At 39.3% G+C, this 24,980-nt stretch overlaps 1 protein-coding gene across 3 annotated transcripts in view; it reads right to left on the reverse strand.

Moving 5' to 3' along the window:
* The window catches only part of KLF12 (KLF transcription factor 12), a 441,113-nt gene that overhangs the window by 221,724 nt on the left and 194,409 nt on the right, over positions 1-24,980 (reverse strand). For 2 of the 3 annotated variants that reach the window (XM_060128877.1, XM_060128876.1), the window contains one exon: positions 16,887-16,976. The exons of the other annotated variant lie outside the window; for it this stretch is intronic. In XM_060128877.1, coding sequence (XP_059984860.1) covers positions 16,887-16,976 — 90 coding nt within the window. The remainder of the gene's footprint in view (positions 1-16,886; positions 16,977-24,980) is intronic. 3 annotated transcript variants of the gene reach the window in all.

The raw sequence follows: 24,980 nt of genomic DNA on the forward strand, positions 1-24,980 counted from the left end.
CTCCAAAGAGTGTTCACAAGTCAGGGTTGTTCTACTGCGGCTAAACAAAAAGTCACCTGCCAGGTATTAAAAGAAAAAGGAAAATAGAGAATTAAGCTATTACTATCAATATTATTTCTATTATTCAGAGAAGTTAAAACTACCATGTTCTCAGTAGTTTTGGCAGATTTTTCTGAAACCATGATTATTTATATAAATGTCATTATTCTCCTTTCTTTTAGCTAAGGTGTCCTAGACTTCTCTGTGTCTCTCTCTGTCTCTCTCTCTCTCTCTCACACACACACAGTATTTATGAGACAATTATTTTCCATCTTAAAAAAATAAAACGTTAACTTAAAAAAACAGACACTGGGGTACTTGTGTTGATTCTCACGCTAACATTCAACTGTCACCTACACTCATCTCTGATTGCTAAGGACTGACAAAGGCAGATAAACAGCACTGCCAAAGGGACATCTGAGACTGGATTTTAGAAAATGAGAGGGAAAGGGAGAGAGGGGAATAGTGTGACATGGGTCTTTTAAGACCTGATAAAATTTGTTCATTTATTTGTTCAGGTCAGGGGGATGCGATCCATCTCTTCTTACAGCCAAGAGAAAGGCGGACCCTTGGACCATCCATGTCAGAGGTGACAGAATCAGGCTTCTACACAGCAAAACCTCGAAAACCGTGTCACAGGAACATAAACACAGAATCTCAGACTTCTAGTCAGGCTCAATGAAATAAAACGAAAGAAACATTTGTCAAGAACCGACTTCACGCATTATCGTAAGTATTGTGCAAGACTTCGGCTAAACCCGAAGCCCTTTGTTGTTTGAGGAAAAATATCAGAAAAAGACACCTATTCAGAGGAGTAACTAGAAAAATTTACCCTAGAAAAATCATGTGCTGGGGCTCCTGACCGGCCCGGAGAGTACAGAGTGAATATTAACCCATGGCCCCTCTGCAGGGTGGCTTTATGTGAAGCCCCTCAGCCTCTGCAGCCCCCGCCACCAGGCTCTCAGGGGTGAATTCAGAATCTGACACCGCAGCTTCACTCCAATAGCGAGTCCCATTCTGTACAAAAGAGGTGGAATCTTTGGAGACATCATTTAAATGCCAATTTTCATGCCTCCTCTTCTAAGTTATGGCACTTATAAAATCAATATTTTTAAAAGTTCAAATATTTTTTAACTTCCAAATGAGTCATTCACTCTCTTAGTAGAGAAGATGTAAAATAAAATGTCAATGCCTGAAACGTGAACTACTTCTTCAAAGACAGAGTTAAGTACGTTTCTCACAATTCAACGGTAATTGGCTTAGAACTTGAAAACACAGTGCTGGAACCTGACAACGGCAATTCACTGGGCTCCACAGGAACTCAAAGGCTGCTGGAGAAAGTGGGCCCAGAACTATCCGTATCCTGCTCACTATACTTCTTATGCAACGTCCTCACAACCCTCACTGAGTTTTAAAGGAATCATCTGGGCCATTCAGAGTTTACATGCATCCACTAATCAATTTCAGGTGTTAAAAATTCCTAAGCTGCCTGCAGACTGCAACACCCACTGGCTTCTCTAACAAACCCAGTGCACCAGCCAGGCAGACCACACTTTGAAAAATGCTGCTTTCCGTGCCCTAGCTCTCTGACTCCAGAGACTGACGTAACCTCCCACCAATTCAACGCGGCTCACAATCTCACCCAGCGTCATACAAGAACCCTGCAATCTCTGGCCATCCTTTGGGATTAACAAACCACACTGCTCCTGAGTGTACCAACTTAATTTCTCAGTTTTCCATTGTGAAAAATGGTGATTGCAAAGCTCTTCCTATTTGACCTTCTCACTGAATTGATACAGACATCAAGCTATAATGCACAGGAAACTGCTCTGAAGCATGAAAAGGACATTCACAGATGTGAAGTGGTACTCAGAGATAGCATGACCAGCTTGTTAAACAGCAAAGTACATCAGTACATAACAAAGTGTAATCTCCTAAAACTCGATATATACACATTAACTTCATATTTTCAGGGTTCTCCCAGGTATATCTACTCAGTGCCCTCCCCCAGCATTTTTTTTTAATGAATGAATAAATAAGTAACTGAGAACCAAAGATGTTGCAGAAGGGTAACTTATTTTGCAAAACTAATCAGACTAAATCACTCTAACTCGTGAAAGACACAACAAATGGTTCGGTTTCAAGCGCACGTGGTTTCTCTGCTTGAATTACCCAAGTAATTGTAGCTATGCAGAATCAGACTAACTTCACGGCACGTCTACAGTACTGTATGATTTCAGTAAAAAGGAGCGTCTCTAGAATCACACTCACACCATTTTAAGACTCCAGATGAGAAGATGACAGAGCAGTACTCTAGGTCCATAAAAATAATGGGCCCAAGGCAATCCCATAGATGATTCCCAAAATGTTACACAGAATTATAATGAAATCATACTGGATAAATGAAATGGCATAAAGAATTTGAAAGGGTGTGAAGCACGGAACTCAAACGTCTAGCCACTTAACTATAACACAGCTTTTATGTGAACGAGTATCGATAATTCCAAATTCATCTCATCTGGCACAGCCAAACAGGCTTGAAAATCCAGTACCACAGCAAAAGTGGGGAATAACATAAATGAGAAGGTGAGGAAGAGAAGGAGAGAAGCCAGTAGGTCAGCTAAGAGTGGGAGAGTCCCAAAGAGCACGGATCACCCCCAAAATCAGTACTACACCAGCATCCTTCCTTCATAGTACAAGTAACAGAGTTCTGTTGTCCAAACAAAGGGATGAATTATACCTCTTTCACTCTGCCCTCGCTGCTGAAGTGGAGATGATCACTGTGGACAACCAGGAATGTGAGACGAGATGATATAAAGGACCAGGCCCTCAGAAGTACCCGTAAGTGGCACCCTCCACAACTAGTCTTTTGGGGAAATTTAATACTAGGATCATCTTCCTAATAAACCATGGGGCTCTTTCAAGTCAGGCTATATACCTTGATCCCTAACAACCAGCACCATAAATGATTGTTCTGAGACTGAATTAACAAATAAATGTGCTTGAAATCAAGCTGAGAGTTAATATGCATCATGCAATTTGAGCTCAATTAAGTGCTAAATTGGGTGGGTAGTGACTACAGATAGATTCGATAAAAGTGCAGAGAAGAGAGAGATCAATGGGAATGCTTTATGGAAGAGAGATTTTTGTCCTGGGACTTGGAGGATAACCATGACCTAAACAAACTACAGGAACAGAGAGGGTATTAGGTTGAAGCAACAGCTGGCAGCAAAGGGATATAATACACATTAACTCCTTCATCTTCCCCAAAACTCCAGTAGGTAGGTACTCTTATAATCCCCATTCTACAGATGAAGAAAATAAGACAGAGATTTAAGTAGCTTGCTCAGGTCACAGAAAAAATGTTAGAGACAGGACATAAGTACAGCCAGTCTGGCTCTAGAGCCCACACATTTAACCATGGAGAGTCACCAAGGTAAGTCCCAAAATATTTAAGCAGGAAAGTGAGTAGACCTCATTGTATCAGCTGTAAACAGAACCCACTCGGAGGAGTTTCAGTGGAGAGAAATATATTTTTTTAAATATCAGTTCATAAAATCTTCTGGTACATCAGAGAACCAGGCTTAAATACTACATAGCCAGGAACAATGCGGGTGGAAGAAAGCCCAACCACACCTCAGGTCTCCTCCAGTGAAAATTCCACAACTACTGTCCTCCAGCATCTGATGCCAAAAAGTCTGTTACAACCTCCCCCAAAAGCCGGAAGTTCTTGCCACTGCACTCACCCAAAGAGCATCAGCCTTGCACTGCCTCCTTCTCGTGTCCCTCTAGTGGGTGGTGCAACTCACTGGCAACAAGTCGTAGCTGCAAGAGAGTCTAGGAACTACAGGGTGTTTTGGTTGTGTTTTTGCTATTTGTAAAGATTCTATCAGGGGAATTGGAATCACAATATGGAAGCTAACAGGAAGTCAAGATGATAAACAAAAGATGTCAGGCAATCACAAAGGGCCACTACACATTCTGATAATGGGCAGGCTGAGAAGTTTTCATGAATAATGTCAGCTACATAAAGGAGAGTCAGATCATGTAGGTAAAACTTCATTTCATTTGGGAACAATTTACTCTTTTCTAACAAAGGCCATAGGTCTCTTATAATAGCAAGACATTTCACAAGACATAAAGACAATAACTCATGTAATTCAAAAACTAATAATACCAACTACTTGGTGACTGTTTTCCCCCAGTGATTTCAGAATGTTACAGCATAACAATATGCATCATTTTTCCTATACGAAAAAGCAAAAGATACTAATTTAGGAAACTGGTCACATTCCATAGCATGTACTATTTTTGCCTCTTATAGTTCTCCTATACTTCTGTAGATGAAACATTTTCCAAGACAATGGAGATTTTGAATGGTGGCAATATAACTTTGTCTTTGTGGAAATAGGAGTTTGAAATAAAATACTTTATAAATATTCACTAGAAAAGAGTTAGTTTAGTTTTGTTTTACAAAATAGAAAGTTATTTTTAAACCACTACTCCTTTAACTATCATGGCCACATAATGTTTCTGAATAAAATTTCAAGTGCTTTCTACAGTAACAATTGTTTCTTGTTCTTTATGCTTAAGGAAAGTTAGCTGCATACAATAAGATATAGTATTTCAAAGCAAAATTCAAGAATACAGAACTAAAGATTTATTTTTAAATGTGAATTATGCATAAAGGCAGGTATTAATAACACAATATATATTATTTCTCTTGTGTAAACATAAATTGACAGTTCCATTTTTTAATTGATAATGGTGTCATATGAAACAGTGTGACTGTGGAGCATCACCAAAATCCATGTGAATAAATGAACATATATTTTAATTTACATATGCAATGTACTTTACATAATGAAATTAAGGAGAAATTCAGACTTAACAATAACAATTCCAAGAGCAGTTACTTTTTATTGATTACTTAATACACAGTGTACTATGTTAAGCATTATGTATATAATTTCATTAACCTAGCTGAACTCTATACCCTTTATTACACCTGAATTTAAATATAGGAAAATGTTTCACATCCTTCTCAGAAACATTTCAGTCATTCAAAAACACTGCACAGAAATGTGAATATACCCCCAAGAACAATAATCCGAAGAGGACAAAGGCAAAATCTCCACTTTTACATATTTATGGAATGTCAACGTGGAAATCAGAAGTCACTGTGGCAAATAAAATTTGGTGGGAGGGAAATGAGAGCAAATTGAGGGTATACAGTCACGCAAGGTGAATGGAAAGAGATAACTGTCTCTACATCTATTTTATGACTTGACAAAAGAACAGACATTAAGGGTTTTGTCATATCATTGGTATTTACATATCATTTGTCATATCATATTTGTCATATCATTGGTATTTACATATTAATAATGATGATGGGTATGAAAATCACGTTCCTTTGCAAAATAGTTGATGGTAAAGACTGAAGAAATTTTCAGCAAGATATATAAATTTTTAGTAAGTACAATATTCACTGGGGGGAAAAATATATGATCTTATACCTGAGAAGGTCATACGTAGGGGTGGGAAAATAATGTCCAGACTGTCAGGTCCCTAAAAGGTGCCAGTAGCCGCTGCATTGTTCATAGAAAATACTTCACCTCAAACACTTTGCCTCTTTATTTTTTTCAGTAAATAGAGTAATATATTGATGATTCATTTGTAAATGGTTTGAATACTCATCTTTATATGAAATTTATCACTTGAAGTGACCCAAGAGACTTATTCTACTACCCTGTTATAACTGACTTAGCCAAGGGAGGTTGCAGGTTTTAAACCCACAGTTGTATTAATTTCTTTCAATCTGAAGGTAAAAAAAGTATATAACTGAGGTCTTTAAAAAACGAACCTAAGAACAGTACAGTCTTTATCTTAATTGTAAAGAACAATAAGATTGTCTTATTGTTCTTTAAAGCAGATATAGGCTTTAAGACTATATCTGTTCTTAAAGCAGATATAGGCTTTAAGACTAAATAATCTCAATCATTATCTGCATGGCTTCATTGAAAAAGATATAATTAGTCATGACAAGAGCGTAACAGTGAAATTAAAATTGGAAATAGAATCGGTCATGGAGACTATGAGTCATCTGAACTTCACAGCTCATTTATGACTGACGAGAAGTACATATTTCTTCATTAAGAAAATCTCCGGACGATATGCCCTTAAGAGAAGAAAAAGGACTGACCAGCAGATTAGAGACAAATTCATTTTTCCACAGGCCACAGACACGACCATTCAGCAAGACGTTAAATTGATCAAAATTATCACCAGGTCGAATGTGCCTTGGTGGCAAAGTATATATTTTCCTCAGTGATGACTCTGACATAATTTGTAAAGCAATGAAAAAAAAAGACAACTGTTGACATTCTGATGTTACATATTTATGAAATTCTGGGTTCTCAAAATACTAAGACAGAGAGACAGAGTTTTCTAGAAGGTGCATCTAATGTGTGCTGTCAGCTCTGCTCAATTTGTTGATTTCTAAAATTGACAGACACACAGTGAAATAAAATTTTGCCAATGTGATGAGCAGGGAGTATTTTTGCACATTTTTACTTACTATTAAATTTTTGAAAACGTTATTTTATATTAAAACAAACATACACTAAGTAGTAAAATATTTTTTAATCCTATGTAATTAAGGTAAAAGAGAGATTCCAAGAGTTCATATTTATTTCGTGCTACTGTGTTCACTGGGCATTGAACCTCTGTTGGTAAATCTGCATTTATTGGAGTACTGAATTAAAACTTTTCATAAGATCTAAAATTTTTCTTAAACATTAATATTGTAGTGGAAATTATTTGAAATCAGATCATTTCCAATGTGATGACTAGTTATAATACTGTCAAGGACAGCTTGCAATATGAAAAGATTCTGATTCAGAATACATGAACTCCAGTTACATGCCTGTTACTTACTGGTGATATGACCTTGGACGTACAATATCTCTGCAATTTTAATGACTAATAGGGCTAATATTATATTGACTCAAGGGTTTACTAAGGTAAAAAAGCAACTTGGATTGTTGAATTGACTCTCTTATATTATGAGATGTTTTATCTCTGGTTCCCCTTGTCCCTAAGTCTATTTTCTCTAATAATAATACAGGCACTGCAGTTTTGTTTTTTTGTAATTATTTGGTGTATACATGATGCATCTTTTCCTATCCTTTTACTTTTTGTTTGTTTAAAAGAATGTCTATTACAGAATTATTAATTTCCTGGAAGAAAAAATTCTAAACTATTAACAGCTTTTATTTCAAGGTAGTGTGATCATGCCTTTTATTTTTTTCTCGATGGGTTTTTTATATATTTGAATTTTTCAATGATAAAAATGTTACCAGACATAAGAATTACGTTTCTGATCTGGATGATCGACAGGACCCGCAATCTACAGGACTGGGATGACTAAACACAGACACAGCTGACTCTGGAACAGCATGAGTCCTCTTCCGCGTCAACTGTTTTCAACAGTAAATACTACATGATCCACCTTGCTTGAATCTGGGGATGCGGAACACAGATATGGAGGAACACCAGATATGGAGGGCTGAATACAAGCTATACTTAAATGTTCAGCTGCTCAGAGGCTTGGCACTCATAACAACCCCTGCCTGGTTCCTCAACTGTAACCTCACTTTTCACATAAAACTTCTTCCTCCAGAGTCAGAAGAAGGGTGTTGTCAAAGCCAACATTCATTTAAGAAGCGGCCGTTTTAAGTAAAAATAGGGCCATTACTCACACATAGTTGCTGCTATAACAAACAGATTTTTTAAGAAGTCACTTACCATTTGAACTGCCTGAAGCAATTTCTGCTGAAATTCTCCTTCAGCCATTCAGTTTAGTAATCCATACTAAACTGTCCCTTGGACAATTGTAAACATCAGCTCCCTGGAGTTTTAAATGTGTTTTTTTTTTTATTTTTCATTGTGGTAATGAATACATACTATAAAATTTACCCTCTTAACCATTTTTATCTGTGCAGTTCAGTAGTGTCAACTGCATTCACGTTGTTGTTGTAACAGAGCTCTACAGTTTTTTCATCTCACAAAATGGAAACTCTCTCCTCATCAAACTACTCCCCATGTCCAACCTCCACCTGACAACCACCATTCCATTTTCTGTTTCGTAATTTTGACTACTCTTGATTCTTTTTCCTTTTAACCTGTCTGTATCTTTAAAGGGAGTTTCCTGTAGATAGAATGTAGTTGCATCTTACTTTTATTTCCAATCTGACAATCTGTCTTTTAGATGAAGTGCTTAAACCATGTGCATTTCATACAATAATCAAGGTGTTGTGTTTAAATGCACTACCCTGCTATTTGTTTTCTATTTCTCCTGTCTGTTCTTTGTTCATTTTTCCTCTTTTCTTGCTCTCTTTTAAATACAGTTGAGTACCTTTTCAAATGTTTCCAATTCATCTCTACCATTGATTTATTAGATACTATCTGGTTGTTTTCTTTTGTGTGTGTGTGTGTGTGTGTGTGTGTAGGGGGGCTGCTCTAGGATTTACAGCGTTACACCTTTAACTTAATACAGACTACCTTCAAATGATACCACAACTCTTCACACACACAACAGTATCCTTCCTTCCATCCTCCCATTTCTGTGCTACTGTTGTTACTCATTTTCCTTCAATATATGTTATAATGTATTGTTATTATGTTTGCTTTGAGCAATTTTCTTCTAAAATTTTTTTAATCTCTTATATTTGCCTACGTATTTGCCGTTTTGAGTGCTCTTCATTTCCTTGTGTTGATCCAAATTCCTATCTAGTGTCCTTTTACCGCTACCTAAGGAAGTTCTTTCTTCAGCCCTGAATGGTGTCTGATAAGAAGTCTGATTTTTGTTCCACTGTATGGCAGGTATATTTCCTCCTTCTCCCCTGGCTGCTGTTAAGACTACTCTTCATTAACTGTTTTCAGCAATTTGATTATTATATGCTTTGGCGTGATTTCTTTTCCTTGGGGCTGAACTTGGATTTGTGGGTTTATAGTTTTCATCACGTTTGGAGCATGTCCAGCCATTTCTTTGTTCAAATATTTTTTCTGGCCTCCCCTCCTCCTGCGAGTCTAATTGTACATGTATTAGACAACTTGGGATTGTTCCACAGGTCACTGAGACTCTGTTTTTAAATTTTTTTTCTATATGATCAATTTTGATTAAATGCCACGACATTGTTACTTTTACATTATTGAAGGCTGGATCTGTCCTCCTTTGAGACTGTTGGATTTTGTCCTGGCACAACTAAGTAACCTGCAGATCAGTCTGATCCTTTCTGTCATGGAAAGGTCCAGACCAGACTATTATGGAACTAATTCAGCTCTATTACTAAGCTCTGGCCCTTCTGAGACCTCTACCAAATGCCCATGTATGAAGAGGTCTTGCCCATATGGTTTTTGTGAATTTTATGTGACATCCAAGAATCGTTCCACCCGTTGCCATCCTTGTTCGTTCCTTGCCTTCCTCCTCACACAGGCAGATCATTACTTAGCAAAACCCTTAAAGGGACCAGTTTGAAGATCCCCAGAGCCCTCTCTTTGTACAACCCCATCCTCTCTGTTATTGTTCTCTTTAAAAATTAATTGCCTTGACCTCTCCAAATTCCAAGCCCTGCCTGCCTAGCTCGGTGTGACTGCTAGACCCTCTCTGGGTCCGCCCTCCCTCTTTGCCTCCAGGCAGGAGGTTGAGGCAAGAGTAGCATCACCCCCTTTCTCGTCCCACGTCCCAAGGATCACAGTCCTTAACTGCCTATTGTCCAATACGTGAAAAACATTTCATGTATTTTGTCTGGCTTTCTAGTGTTTATGGTGGGAGGTTGATACCCACAGCAGTTAATCCCTAACAGTCAGGAGCAGAAAGTCCTCCAAGGGCTACATAAGATATTTTTGTGAGGCACTTTATAGACTATGAATCAGTATATAAATATTAGTATAAGAAAACACACCTAGACATAGAGCAATATACACCTCATGCTCCAGATTTTTTTTTCCTGATTCTACTACAAAGACTAGTACATGAAGGAGGACACGATCATTCATAAGCTGAAATATTTTGGAAAGGTTAATTTCCCCCAAATCAAGATTACTCAGAGCATGAAATTTCTTTAAAAAAATGTTCCTTTTTACAAAGCACTGACCCTGTGCAAATGCAAATAATGCTTGGAAAGAATAGCATTTCACATTCTCCTCAATTAATACGACTGCAGTTAGAACCGGTCATCTGTGGATACCAAGAACTAACACTGCACAGAGGGTCAAGGGTGTCTGGATGGCAGGCGGAAGGGAATAAAGTTGAAGGAGAAAGTACATTGCTAATGGGAAAGAAAGGGGGCAGAATTATCAGCTTCATAGCTTTGCCCAGGGCAGGCCCCGAGGGAAAGGGTCTGGCTGCCTGCTATATTTCCCTTGGGTACTATCTGTAATTACTATCACAGCTCATTGATTTTCAATTCTTTCTATTAATACATTTACTGGCCATTCTGACATTATTAAAATCAGTCCAACTCTGCTTCTACAGAGGAGGACAGCTCTTCCCTAAAATATGAGTTTTGCAAGTGCAGATATTTATTCCTGCTTTTAAAAAAAATAATGGTCTTCTTGTATTAGCAATAACGTAGCTTCTGTGTATGCTTTTCTTTGAAGCCAGGTAGTGACATGCAAAGACTGGACTACGGATCAAAAGATCTCAAGTAGTGGGTCATCAGAGAATATTAAGTGATAAGCAACATCGTATGTCTAAGATAATTCTACCGATTTACTAGCTATGCTGGCCCCTGTTCCCAAGGTAGAGGGGGTAATAATGAGGCACTGTGGAAGGGAAATGCAAGTGGCATTTTTATAATGCCTTCTCGTGCTCGTCTGATAGTCATTAAAGTAACACTATCTTACTAAGCCTTGACACACTAATGTATATTAAATCTTCTATGTTAAGTTAAACATAGTGGTTTACTGAGGAAAAAGAAGTTAGACGTGTTGTGGAGTGTTTTTCTCTAAAGCCACTGAATTTTAATGTAACTGCCTGTCTCCAATCAGCACTGCATAGCACACATGTAGGTTCAGCTACAACACTTGCACCTGTTTCTCTTTGTTTATCAAACCTAAGGATTGGCGGCTTTTCCAAAATGGCACCTGTCTCGAAATCTCAATTCTGCCATTGACACTGGCTCCCACTTACAATAAAGAGCCTCTGAATTGATCGCTCTTTGTTGAGCTCTGCCTAAGCATCAGCTCCCTGCGCTGGGAGGCTGAGGAATAACGAGAAACAAAAAGCATTAGCTCTGCTCTTAAGGACGTGACAATATAGTCGCCTTAACAGCGCTACTTCTCCTTGATACAGAAATGTCTTCAACACCTTGCTATGAATGTCCTACTGAACGGTTTGCAAAAGCACTGCAAGCCTCCAGGGGAAAGAACCATTATTCTCTTTTGTCCTACCTCTAAAGTTAGAGTGCTCAGAGATCTCTGGTCCGACCAGGGCTGATATTTTCTGCTAGGAAGCCATGGAACCATACCTATCCGCTGCCATACCTGTCCCCTCCCCAGCTCCCGGGCTGTGGTAAAGCGACCTTAGGCCGTCTCCCACAGTGTAACACAGAGGGGTCTTTTATCACCCAATTACCAACTGCTCGGAACACTTAAAATGGGCAGAACATCCCATCTCCTTCTCTCCCTCAGCCGCGCTATTGCCACCTCCCTGTGCCTACAAGCCCGTGGATCAGGGCTTCACCTACCTCTACAAGAGGAGAGAGAGGAGGAAAAACCAAGGGCTCCAACACCCTTGTGGCTGGAGGAAGGACTCAGGTCCGCTCCATCCCTGTGGCAGACCCCTCAGGCCTTAGAACACGAAGAGCGAGGGTGACTGAGTGAGGAATGATTCTTTCCCGTCTCCCTCTGATGCCTACGTATTTTTCATATTTTTATTGAGAGAGCTTTTTTAAACATTTTACTTTAAAGAATTTCAAACATATATAAGATTAGGCAGAAGAGTTAAACAAGCCCTCTTGCACCCATCATCCAGCTTCAGTAATGATGGAACCATGACCAATCTTACTGCATCTCTATCCCCATCCATTCCACCCTCCCCTTTTATTTTGCAGCAAATCCCAGCCATCGAATTATTTCATCTGGAAATATACCAACAAGTCTTTAAAGTATGTGAACTCAGACTCCTTTTTTAAAAATTATGGCCAAATAGCATTATCACACCAAGCGGTATCACTTCTGTGTTAAAATAATAACTGATTTCTGGCTTCATCATTCTATTTTTTTCAATTTTTTTTTTATTTTTTTGCAGTACGCGGGCCTCTCACTGTTGTGGCCTCTCCTGTTGCAGAGCACAGGCTCCGGACACGCAGGCTCAGCGGCCATGGCTCACGGGCCCAGCCGCTCCGCGGCATGTGGGATCTTCCCGGACCGGGGCACAAACCCGTGTCCCCTGCATTGGCAGGCGGACTCTCAACCACTGCGCCACCAGGGAAGCCCCATCATTCTATTTTTTTACATGATAAAATCTAAGCAGAATTTGCAACATTTCTCCAGATGTGCTTAAATAAAAATTAAAATAAAAAAACAAAGCTTAAGATTTACCTGAAGTCCTCTCTTAGGATTATAAATTAATGCAGATGTTGAAACCTCTACTAAGTACCTATGAGAACTGCAGCAATGGAAAGTGAAGCAATGGGGCCCTTTATAATCCTATTGTTCGTCAAAAGGAGAACATTTCTTGAGCACCCACCACATGCAGTCAGGCCCTTGTGAGGCTGGATGGTTTGCTCCACTTCCCAGGCGAGGAGGAACAGGTGGACAGAGACGGCTGAGGAAGCATCTTAACTCAGGTCTGTCTCACTTTAAAGTCTGTGCATTTCTACTTCCACACACAGGCAGTTTCATTGCAGTATCACTCTTAGACTCATCACTGGAAATGCTTTCGCTCACTCCATGCCTGTGACCAGAATCAAAGACCGTCAGACTGAATTTGGAAGGTCTCGTCTCTAACATCCCCATTGCACAGATGAAGACACAGAGGCCTGGAGATGGGCAGTTCCTTCCCAATGCCGTTCCAGCTAGGGAGCTGCAGGGCCAGGAATAAAATCACGTTTTATGTCTTTGAGGTGGTGCCTGTTCTCTGCACACCACCTTACCTCTGGGTTTACAAATTCTAGCATTCCTCTTCCTGCTTTAGTCCTGGGCTTAATAACACCTTAGAACATCCCAAGGCTGAGAGCACACTTGAGAAGCTCTTAGAACAGCAGGACACAAGCACCAAAGGTCACAGACAAAGTCACTCCACGCTGTGCCCCTGAAGTATATCACAAGAGCACATGACCTTGCCACGGACCACGCAGCAGCATGTGCTGTATTACCAAGAAGGCTTAAGAAAACTGAAGTCACGTTTCAGGAGACTGCAACAATGATCGACTTCAATACCACAAAACTAAGGGTTCCAAAGAGAAGTAAGGCACACAGAGACGGTCTGAATTAGCTACTCTTATCCATCCAGTTCACATGGCTACAAGATGAAGACTGCCACCAAAGGGAATCTATTATTTCCAATATTTCCAATTCTTATTTTTATGTTCACAACAACCCTATGAGGTAGACAGAGCAGCTTTATAAGCAGCTATTGACTAGTTTCATATTTTGCACCATGCCAGTTACAATGCCTGGACAAGTTTAATAAAGCACGTATTTTCTGAGCACTTGCCAGGAACTAAGAGAAAAACACAAGGGATAGTTCTTGCCCTCTGAGAGCTTAGACTCTGATTAAAGAGATGGGGCCACGTACACACCACGGAACTATTTAGAGGAAGAGGCAAGGCAGCCAGAACTTTTCAGAGAAGAGAAAGCAGAGTGGCCAACCTCGGCCTGTTCCACAGTCTTTCTTTAAGCTCTGAAATGTGCTCATCCAGTCCCGAATTCCTTGGAGAGGAGGGGGCACATGCAGAGACCAGCTGACAGCCGAAGACCTAAGGGACTATTTATGACAGGAAAGAGGGAAGGAGCAGATGCCTTCATGGTGCCCTGAGACAGGAGGTCCATGTAAAGTAGCAGATCTTTACAATACTGCCTGTAGCCTGAAAGGCAGACTGACTGTTTTTCCCCTTAACGCTGACGGAAGAGTCTCAGAACTAGGTGTCCACAGTGATTAGAGAATCCCACTAATGCACAAGCTTCAGGCTTTCCCATTCATTGTTGTGATGCACAGATACATTTCTATAATGTTTTGTTCACTGTAACTAACATCTCATCTTTTTCAAAAGCCCATAATCACACATGCGATGATTTTAATGTCACCAATATGTTCACATTTTCTTATGAAGAATCAAACTTCAAACAGTCTTTAATACCCAATGAGGAGAGTTCTGTAAGACGGAAATCAAGAAATCTTCAGAATTCTAGCACTCCTTATCTAAAAGTAGTTCTGAGATTCTGAAATTACACAGTATTATCACCCATCCCATCACCCCCAATAAAAAACTCCAGTAAAGGGACGAAAAATAAAGTTCACTAAAATTCAAGATTTCAGCTGTTTAAAGAAGAGTTGATTTAAAGTATTACAAATGACTAAGTACAAATTAATTGTATTCTCTAAATAGTTAAATCATAATACATTTCATTCAACACTGTGGTCTGCTTCTCTTAAAGCTTTGCTGTGAAAGAGAACAAAAGTTTGCGTGTCATATACTTAAGAAAAGTATATACGAGACTAAGGAAAAGAATAAATGAAGTTTCTATTCCCCTCCAACACACACATTCTAAATTAGGGTTAAAGTACCAACATCGGCTCCATTCATAAAGAAGAAAACGGATTTTAATGAACAGGCATTAAATAAAACCTAGAACCTACAATTTTTCCTGTCCCTATTTGAGGACAGAAAAATACTTTCTATAAATAATGTGACATGAGTTTCTTATTCACACCGTAAAACCCCTGGGAATATTGGCTTTTGTTTTTTGTATACTTAAACCTTTCATGCAAACCTTACCTTAAAACTGAAAAATGATAGTAAAGGAGAGAGAAGTACCTAGATGTTCTTACAGATTCCCAGGACTGGTGACAACAATGCACTATTCCTGGCTTTGCCTAATAGCCCAGGTAACATATTCTGACTGGTTTTCTGTACTTTTTTGCCTCCCTCCAACATGTATGACTTGAACAGATTTACTGTTATTTAAGTTGAAGAACATACTGTGAAATAAAAGCGACATTGTGAAACATACCGTTTTCACTTTTCCATCAGGCTGCCTTCTCCAAATAAGATGTTACAGTCTGTATGTTTTGTTAAACTTAAACACGGGGTATGTAGGAATTTATTTTATTAAACTGATGCTAATGCATTTAGATTAAGAAAACAGAACTCCTAAGAAATAAAACACATCCTTCTGTGGTTTGGTTAAAAAAACAAAGGTAAAGAACTACTTAGTTTGGAGGATATAGAGTTTAACTTGATGAGTGTCAGGCTAGAAAAGCCAGGTGAACACATGATTTTTTCTGAAGGTTTGTCTACAATGAACAAGCAATTATTAATAACCAACACATAGTCTTTTCTTTCATGATGCTCTACTGCCTAAGTTTGGGGTTGAATCTCTGTGACTCAGTCATTATGTCACGCAGACTGTGGGGTTATGTTCTCGGTTGACATACTCCACAATGTGCATTTCAGAGCTACCACAGTCTACGCTGAACATAAAGATGAAATGATATGCTCTACGGGATGGGGGTCTGTTTCAGACACTGACTTACACGGAAGAGAAATATATCATGAGATGCCATACACCCTGCCACATAGCACTCAGGAATGGGGACGTTACTGGAGAACCCTCTAAATGCAACCATCGAGATCCCTGCCCTCGAGTGTCCTCATTACAAAATAATTTTGGTACATCAGAATCCTAACCTCTTGAATGGGGTCCCAGAGGAACTCATGCATACTGACTGTTGTAAGAGTGAGAGTTTATTAACACTTAAATTTGATTGCTCAATTACAAAACACTGCTAATGTTTTGTTTTGGTTTTTCTGAATAAGGGATACACAAATAAGATTAAGATTAAATATGTATTTAATTGATGTCCTTTTTGCGGTCACGTGTACTTGCCTCTGTGATGCTGTTTTAGTAAGACAGGTAGGCAGTGCTTTCTCCCTTAAATACAAAAGGTGGTCAGCCAATGCTGCAAGGAATCACATCGCGGTGATTATGATTTTTACTAGTGAAGCTATAGATGTTAACAATTATAAAATCACCCAGATCGTTTTAAAAAAATCTAGCTGTGTTCTTAAGTCCTTACACTTTCAGTAGCCATAAACTGTCAATTTGGCTACGTTATTGCTCAATAAGCTTTCTTTTGCTTTTATGTGCTTTTCAAACTCACTGACTATCAACTATAAAAAAGGGTGAAAACAAATGTCAAAAGAGAAATCCATCCAAAAACAGTAACATTCCCATAACTGTACTCTGTAATTTCCTAACTTAGCAAGAACCAAACTACCTTGACATTGAGGTTAGAGTCCCATCTTATTTTTTTTAATACTTCCTCTGCGAGTTGGATTTGAATTCGTTTTCCAAAACATTCACCAATTTAAATAAAGCCGTATGGTCACTATGCCTTCGTAAATTCAAGAACTTATCTTTTCTAAGTTAGTAATATTTGAGGTTGCAAATGGGTGAGAATCAACCATGGTCTCAGATGATTTTTACTCAAGAGAGAAAAGCTGAAGCAAGTGAAAAATCAGAAGTGTTCTGCAAACCTTAGAACACTCTGGAGGTAAACACTGCCACTCTCTTAAAGAGAAGGGGGTGGGGCATCGTCGGAAACTTCTGCTTACCCCTTGTTCAGATTCCAAAAGCTCTGTTTTGACTCTGACTGCCGGCATCCCATCAAGCATTAACATTCTGTTCTCAAGGGTGTTGATATTCTGAGAATAAAAAAGAGAGAGAGGGAAATTCAGCTATAAAGCGTTCAGAAGAGGACAGCTAGTAGAGTCTGCCTTCATTGTAGTACATTTAGTACTGCTAACCTAATTTTTTAACAATATAGTATAATTAAAGGAGAACATCAGCATAGCCAATTATCCCCCCATGCTGAACTTTCATTTGAAATAATGACCAAGAACTTGAATTAATCAGTCTGATTCTATGACCCCTGGGTTGGAGGTCAGACGGTAATAAACTGAAGTAAGGCAACCTTACGTTAATTTATACGGGGCCGGAATAACTCATCACACTTGCAATCGTGGAAGGAAATACCAGGCAAGTTTCTTTCTTCCTTAGCTCTGGAGGTTGTACTGTATACAGAAATCCATAAAGGAAAAGACAGATCAAAATAATTTATATACTCTCATACTACTGTCAAAGTGGAAATAACTTTAAATACAAGATACTATAATGCTGGAGAGTGAATTCCGGTATCATGGTATATCTGATCAAATGATAATTTCTACCTTTCAACGGCAAACATCTGCTTTAAAAACAACTAACATAAGTCTTGGATTAAGAGCGAATTCTTAAGCTGAAGTCATAATCAAAGAATAAACGACAATTTGGTTTCTGTTCCAGTGTATGTTTGCCTCCGTTTAACACCTCTTGAAGGGAAAACCTTACTTCTATTGTGGTGCAATAGAATTTCAAACATCTATAAAAAGACTAAATCAGGGTTATTTTTTGACTAATTTCCACAGCTTCGGGGATTTTCTGAAGTCAACAACCTAGGAAGGGGAGTCAGAAAGCCACACATCAGTGCTTGCTTCAGGCCAAAATCAGGCTCCTGCTTTAAAATATGTTGAGAATGCCAACTTTACCCTCAAACACTGACTAAACCAAGAAATTAAAATGACTAAGTCTGACTGAGTTTTTAGACTAGTGTCTTTGCTGTTATAGAATGTAACCACATGACACTAAGGTGGTCTTATTAAAAGAAAGAGACATTTCTAAATGTTTTGCCTACATGGTGACAAAGGTTAAATATCACTTCTAAACCTTCAGGTTTTCGCCATTCATGGAGTTGCTTTTCTCCCCAACAGACAGTTAAATAAAAACAACTCTCACTTCAACACATCATAAATTAAACGTTTTTATTACCAAATAATACCAACAGAGTGCAGTATAGTGAAGCTCTAATTATTTCTCCCATTTCTTGACTCTCCTTTTTGTTTAAGAAAAATACTCTGAGAAATAAAATGTATGGGGCTTCTTATCACAAATATTTGCTCAGAGAAATCAACGGCAAGAAGAAAAAGCAAATTTACGCTAGAGCTAACTAATGAGCATTTAGAAATCCCATGCTACCTAGTCTGTTAGGTAATAAAAAGAAGAAAAATTACTGTCATGTTCCTCTCTTAGAAATGTACAATATTATTAAAACTGGCAGGATACATCATTGTTTTTACATGTTTGCTTTTGACTTGTCCATATTTTGGGGGGGGGATTTTTGCATCCTAATAGCTTAGAACAGAAGGAACTATGGCATTACTGGTGAGCTCAGTGCATTTGTTCCAAGCTTAAAGTCCTTTCGCGGAGGCTGGTGGGTTGTTTGCATATCAGGCATGGACCTCAAATCCCAATGTGTCACTTGCTTCCATGCTTGGAAGCAGCCAGCTTGGTTTGCTACCTCCCAACCTCAGGAAAGCCTTCCTGCTGCCAGCAGCCCTCAACTGCCGGGCCTTTCACAGCAGCATGGAATCCACCCTAACAAAGCCTCCCGTAGGCTGTTTGGTTGGTAGACAATGAAGGATGAGTTGATACTGCTTCCTACCCTGGAGGAGGTCTTGCCCAGATGGAAAGGGAAGAAGATGCCTTGCAAAGGAGGGGAAAAGACAAAGAGCGATTCTGGAAAGGCAGGTTTAATGAACTGTTAGAATCTGATTAGAGGCTAATGTCCCTTTTAGTGCTTTGTACCAATTTACAGCTGATAGACTTCAGCCGTTTTCCTCGCTGGCTGTGATCAACCCATTCATTTAAAAAAAAAAATGCAAGCTAACCAGAGTCTTTGAAGTTAAAAATGGATAAATCATAAAAAGCTGACTGGGTTCACATGCTATTTAGTACATTTAAATATCACTGTTTGCATTATAATTTTTGTTGTTGTTGTACTGGAATAATTCTAGATCGTTAAAGACAGGGTTACACTTCAGTTTCCTATAAAAGTGAAATAATTAAACACATTTTCAAGCGTTTTTTTAAGAAATGAAGTTTGCCCGGCAAATATTTCTCTTTCCCTGATTTTTCCAGGATCAGCATAGCACACCCATAATAAATACCATAAATAACAATGTTCACAGCTAAGGAACCCAATCCTTAATTATTAAACTCTTGCAACTAGTGCAGGTTCGATCAGTACATATGCCTGAAAGTTATACTGTATATACATGAAGCATATTAATCTCTGCATTCCTGTTTCTGACCTTGTTTAGCCTAAAGAGAAGGGCCGAGCATCACACCATATTCCAGACCATCCAAGAAGGTGTGTGGTTTTTACAGAGCACATGGTAACTATACAGCATTGAGGACATAGTCCTTGGAACAAAATATCGACAGATTTATCTCTCTAAGCTAAAAATCAGATACATACAATCTCAACGGACTTCAGACTTTAAATATGTAATAAACTCTAATAATTTGAAGTTGCTGTCAAACATATCTTGTCGTGACCTTGATCAAAACGCATTTGCTGGGGAATCCAATGGCTCAATTGATTCCCAAGAGGTAAATAAGATTAGTCATCCATTTTAGTAACATGGTACTCTCTATGTTGTAACAAATATTTTGATATTATACAACCCTACATAATTTATGTATATGTGTTTATATTCATGTACACGTATCTATACACTTATGTTACTTATTTCATATGAGTAAACTGTATCAATTACAGACAAATTTATCATCAGATTTATTAGCTGGCTGTTGATCAATTCCACGTGCACTGGGTGAGAACGGTACTCTGGATACTCCTATTTCCCAACAAGATTTGGCAACACAGCAGTCCAGCTGATAGTAGCTCTCCCAGTCAAAAGCAGTATAAACACAACTGTCAAGAGACCTTCAAGATGGCGGAAGGGTAAGACGCAGAGATCACCTTCCTCCCCACAAATACATCAGAAATACATCTACATGTAAACACAACTGTCATCAATCCTAGCATCTCACAATATTTTGAATGGAACCTGCAGGAAGGAAAAGGACTGATGCTCAATAATCCTCTCTCATAAAAATATAGAATGGGGGGGACTTTCCAGGGCAACTACTACCATCCGCCCTCCTACTCCCAGAATGCAGGTCTCTTTCCTCTCCCTCCTCCAGACCGTGCGTCATCCACTTTGCACAGGTGGGGTAATAAAGAGCCAGCTAGTCAACATTCAACAGACCAAAGTTTTCAACAAGGCTTCCCTTCATAAGCCAAAAATATCTACTGGGATTTGTTCCGATTTCTCAAGATACAGGACATATTCACTTAAACATATTTCCATCTTGAATCTCCATGTTTGGCTACAGGTAATGAAAAATATGAATTGCCCTCACCCCTACCCGTGTTATGTTCAACAGTGATCAAAGGGACATTTGAGAAGCAATTCAGGATTCACTGCATCAAGCTGATTAAGGCATGTTCAGAAAAGATTCTTAACGGGTTATAATGCAGGCATACCAACTGGTTAAAAGTATCATCCTCTGAGTACTTTTTCCTACAGAAAAAGCAGAAGAATCAGATTATAAGGAAAGTCGCCTTTTGCTTGAAAACCACTTCATAAAGAAGTCAATCTCTCCCCTTTCTTGACTCACTTCTACCAAAACAACAATAAAAACCAACAAAAATAACAATTGTTTTCCAAGCCTGTATGCCAGTTCAACCAATAGGTCCTTTCTTCAGAGAAAACATAAGTGTTTTATACTACCCCCAAATTTGTGCTGAAATGCAAAAGAATGAGTGAATCCCTGCTCTTCATAAGGATCGACACACCTAAGAGATTAGAATTATCCCCAGCCAACAGTTTCCATTATCTATTGTTATGCAACAATAGGTAGCATAACACAGCTACCATTTTATTATTATCTTGCTAACAAACATAATAACAGCACCCACTATTTGCCTATTTACTATGGACTAGACCCTGTGCTAAGAGACGTGTACTCATTCAGTCCTTACAGCTACCCAAGAGGTCAAGGCTTTATTATCCGAAGATGAGGCATCTGAGACACAAGGAGGTTAAACTGTCCAAGGTCACACGATTAGTAAGTGGTGCAGCTTGATTCCAAACCAAAGGAGCCTGAGCCCAACCAAGCTAAGCTCCCAACCACTAAACCCCTCTCTCCCTTCCTCTCCCTCTCCTCTCTCCATCTTCCTCTGTGCGCTCCCTAAATCGACGTGGAGAAAAACATGAGCACCTTACTGAAGGCCCCAACAGAGGAGCTCTGGAATCTCAGTCGATGGCTCCTCTCAGGGCTGAACTGATTTAGTCACTGAAAGGAATGCGCAACTTCTGGTCACCGGTGAGTATCAACAGTTTGGGGAATAACAATAAGAGATCAAATAAGCCCCTGGTTTCAAAGCTATTTCACTTATTTTTTTCTTTAAATCAATCTTTCAACATATTTCCTTAGCTTGATAAGATTATACATTCCTATCCTAGAAACATCTCATAATTAATTTAGCAAGTCAGTCCCATCCTGAGTTCAACATCCAGAAAAATCTATGGTAATCTCATCTGCTACCCAGTGTTTTGAAAATATTCATATCCTAGATGGCTCATGCGATATTTTCACAATAGTTTCAAGTACTTGGATTATACAGGAACTTCATCTTCGACCTTTTATACTCAAAAGAGATACATTCGGGCCTCACATTCAATTTATATGTGCTTAGATTAAGTGTAAAATTATATTTTTCTAAACTCACATACCCTCACACTGGTAAGTCAATTTTGTAGAGGGCATATGCGTAATTAAAGTACCTCTGATGGTACAAAATAAATATCAGTTGAAATGTTGACTTTGCCATTCTGGCCCAGGCTTTCATCTTCCCTTGCTTTGCAGCACAGGAGGGTGGATATCACACTGATGATCATATTTTACTGGGAGAACTAGAATCCAAACTATAGACCTACTGGGACTTGCAACTTAAATCCCCTTCAGTGGTTTCAATGATCCATATACACATTATTCTGAAATATCTGTCATCAGTCTCAAAAACAAAACCCTTCCATAATCACCTCACATTGAAACATGGAACTGTGTCTTTCATAAGAATTGGTAAAAACTGCACATGCAATGCAGCAACTTATATTTTCCTGATAGCAGGAATCATTGTTTTGGGGTTTCCCTGGTGGTGCAGTGGTTGAGAGTCCGCCTGCCGATGCAGGGGACACGGGTTCGTGCCCCGGTCCGGGAAGATCCCACATGCCACGGAGCGGCTGGGCCCGTGAGCCATGGCTGCTGACCCTGCGCGTCCGGAGCCTGTGCTCCGCAACGGGAGAGGCCACAACAGTGAGAGGCCCGCGTACCACAAAAAAAAAAAAAAGAATCATTGCTTTCTATGTTGGTAAAGTGCTAAATTACCACAACAATGGATCGTTTACACTAATAGTTTTAGAAATGTCAACTGAGCTTCTAAATAAGTCTTCCACCCCAGCATTAATACAGATTGTAATAAAAATTATTTTGTCATTCATATTCTGAAGAGCTGCACACACTTGGGGGTCATGAGTGGGCCAAATTTCTCCTTAAACACGCAGTGACGGGTCTCTGCTATGGCAGTCATCTCATTCTATCCGTGCCACATTCATGAACCATGAGGCACTACAGGAGGTAACGGGCAGAGCCAGGACTGGAGAACAGAAACCAGGTCAAAAAATCAGGCAATTATCATGGCAAGAGACGTGCCAACTGACCACCAACCAAACCCTAGAGAGGGAGCACAAAACTTCAGCTCAGCTGCGCAGATATTAACATCCCAGGGAGAGATCAAATGTGTAGGAACCGGTATCAGGATGGGCTAACAAGTGGTCTGGTTGTCAGGTAAAGTATAAGGGAATTATTCAGTCATAAAAATGAAGGAAGTCTTGCCATCTGCAACAACAATGGATGGACCCTGAGGGCATTATGCTAAGTGAAATAAGTCAGACAAAGAAAGACAAATACCACATCTCGCTTAGAGGTAAGATCTTAAATGCACACACACACACACACACACACACGCACACACAAACACACACACACACACACACACACACACAAAATACCAAAAAAAAAAAAAAGAGAGAGAGAGAGAGAGCTCATAGATACAGAGAATAGATTGGTGTTTGCCACAGGGGTGTGTGTGTGTAGTGAGTGAAGGTGGTCAAAAGGTACAGATTTCCATTTATGAAATAAATAAGTCATGGGGATGTAATGTACAGCATGGTGACTCTATTAACAGTATATGTCAATTATAGCTCCCACCTCCCCCCAAAAAAAGAGGATGAGAAAGAAAAGAGAGAAGTGAGTTCAGTCCTGGAAAAGGAAGCCAGAAACAAGATTCTCTGAAGGGAGCAGGGCTAGCTGAAACTAATTCTGAGTGCCTAGCCCCAGAAGAAGCCAGAACTGGGTAACAGATGCAGACAAGAATCAGAGAGCTAGCCATGTGCCCAAGCCCAGGCACACACATGGGCACAAAAACCAGGCACCAGGAGGCTGGGCAGAAAGGCCGATGCAGTACACAGGACCCACACATGGACAATTACACTTGCAATACAACCACAATATGACCACAGCATCTCAAAATTTTTAAAATAATTATACAACAATTATAATAGCAATATACACATAACCATATTCGAACAATGATAACAGTAACTACTATTTACTAAACACTTACGTACCAAGTGTTGTTTCATGGGCTTTACATTTGTTATATCACTCGTTCATTCAAAAAATACCTACTGAGTACCAGGCACTGTCTCGCTATTTAGGAAACATCAGTGAACAAAATGAGGAAACTTATAGAGTTTCATTCTTTTCTTTTTTACTATGTCCATTTCAGACAAGAAAGTTCAGGTTCAGAGAGATTAAGTAATCTGCCCAAGGTTATGAAAATGATCGGCAGTCTAACTCTGGGGCTAATACCTATTTTCCATTGCTACCTGGGATAGAGATTCTCAACTGCTCGGTACTCTGCCATTGGCTGCAAAGTTTGGATGAGCCCAGAAGTGTCCAAGCCACTCTGGCTAGTGTACTTCAAGCTCCTGTTATATCAAAAGGCTGGGAACCAGGGCTGAAGTGGGAGCAGCAAGGCAAGGGCAGGCTGATCACAGTCACACTGAAGGGAGATGGTGTTAAGGTCATTATGGAGTCTTTACCCTGTCCTATAGTGGGTACCTCTAACTATTTACCCAATGTGCCTCTAACCAGTTACCCAACCCTGTTTTCCACCATTCTGCTCAGGGTACATCTCAACCATGTGAAAAATGCTCTCTCCTCCAGGCCTCTGTATATTCGATTCCACCCTTGTATTCATCACTACCTGACAAATTCTTTATCTGTTATTACACTAGCATGTAAGTTCCAGGAGGGCCATGACATTGCCTTTTTGTTCATAAGTCCCTATCCCCAAACTTATAACTGTGTCTAACACATACCATGTGCTCAGTAGATGTTTGTTGGGCTGATGAAAGAATAAATGTAAAATCAGTTACAGTAAAATAAATCTAAAATCAGTTCATTCCCTGGGTTCACCTGACCCGGGTGATATAACTGATTGTTGAGAAACAGATGGCAAGAAGAGCATAAGCAAAATCGTAGGGCAATGAAATTCTCCATGTTTGTGAACAATAATAAAGGATTTCATGTGGCTGGAACACAGGATTTATTGGAGGAGAAACTGGAGATGAGACCATATAAGTAACTTGGTGTTAGGGGACAAAAGGTCTTATATGTTATGGTAATTCATTTAT

The sequence above is a fragment of the Lagenorhynchus albirostris genome, chromosome 18, assembly GCF_949774975.1.
Source record: "Lagenorhynchus albirostris chromosome 18, mLagAlb1.1, whole genome shotgun sequence".
NCBI classification, from domain to species: Eukaryota; Metazoa; Chordata; class Mammalia; order Artiodactyla; family Delphinidae; genus Lagenorhynchus; species Lagenorhynchus albirostris.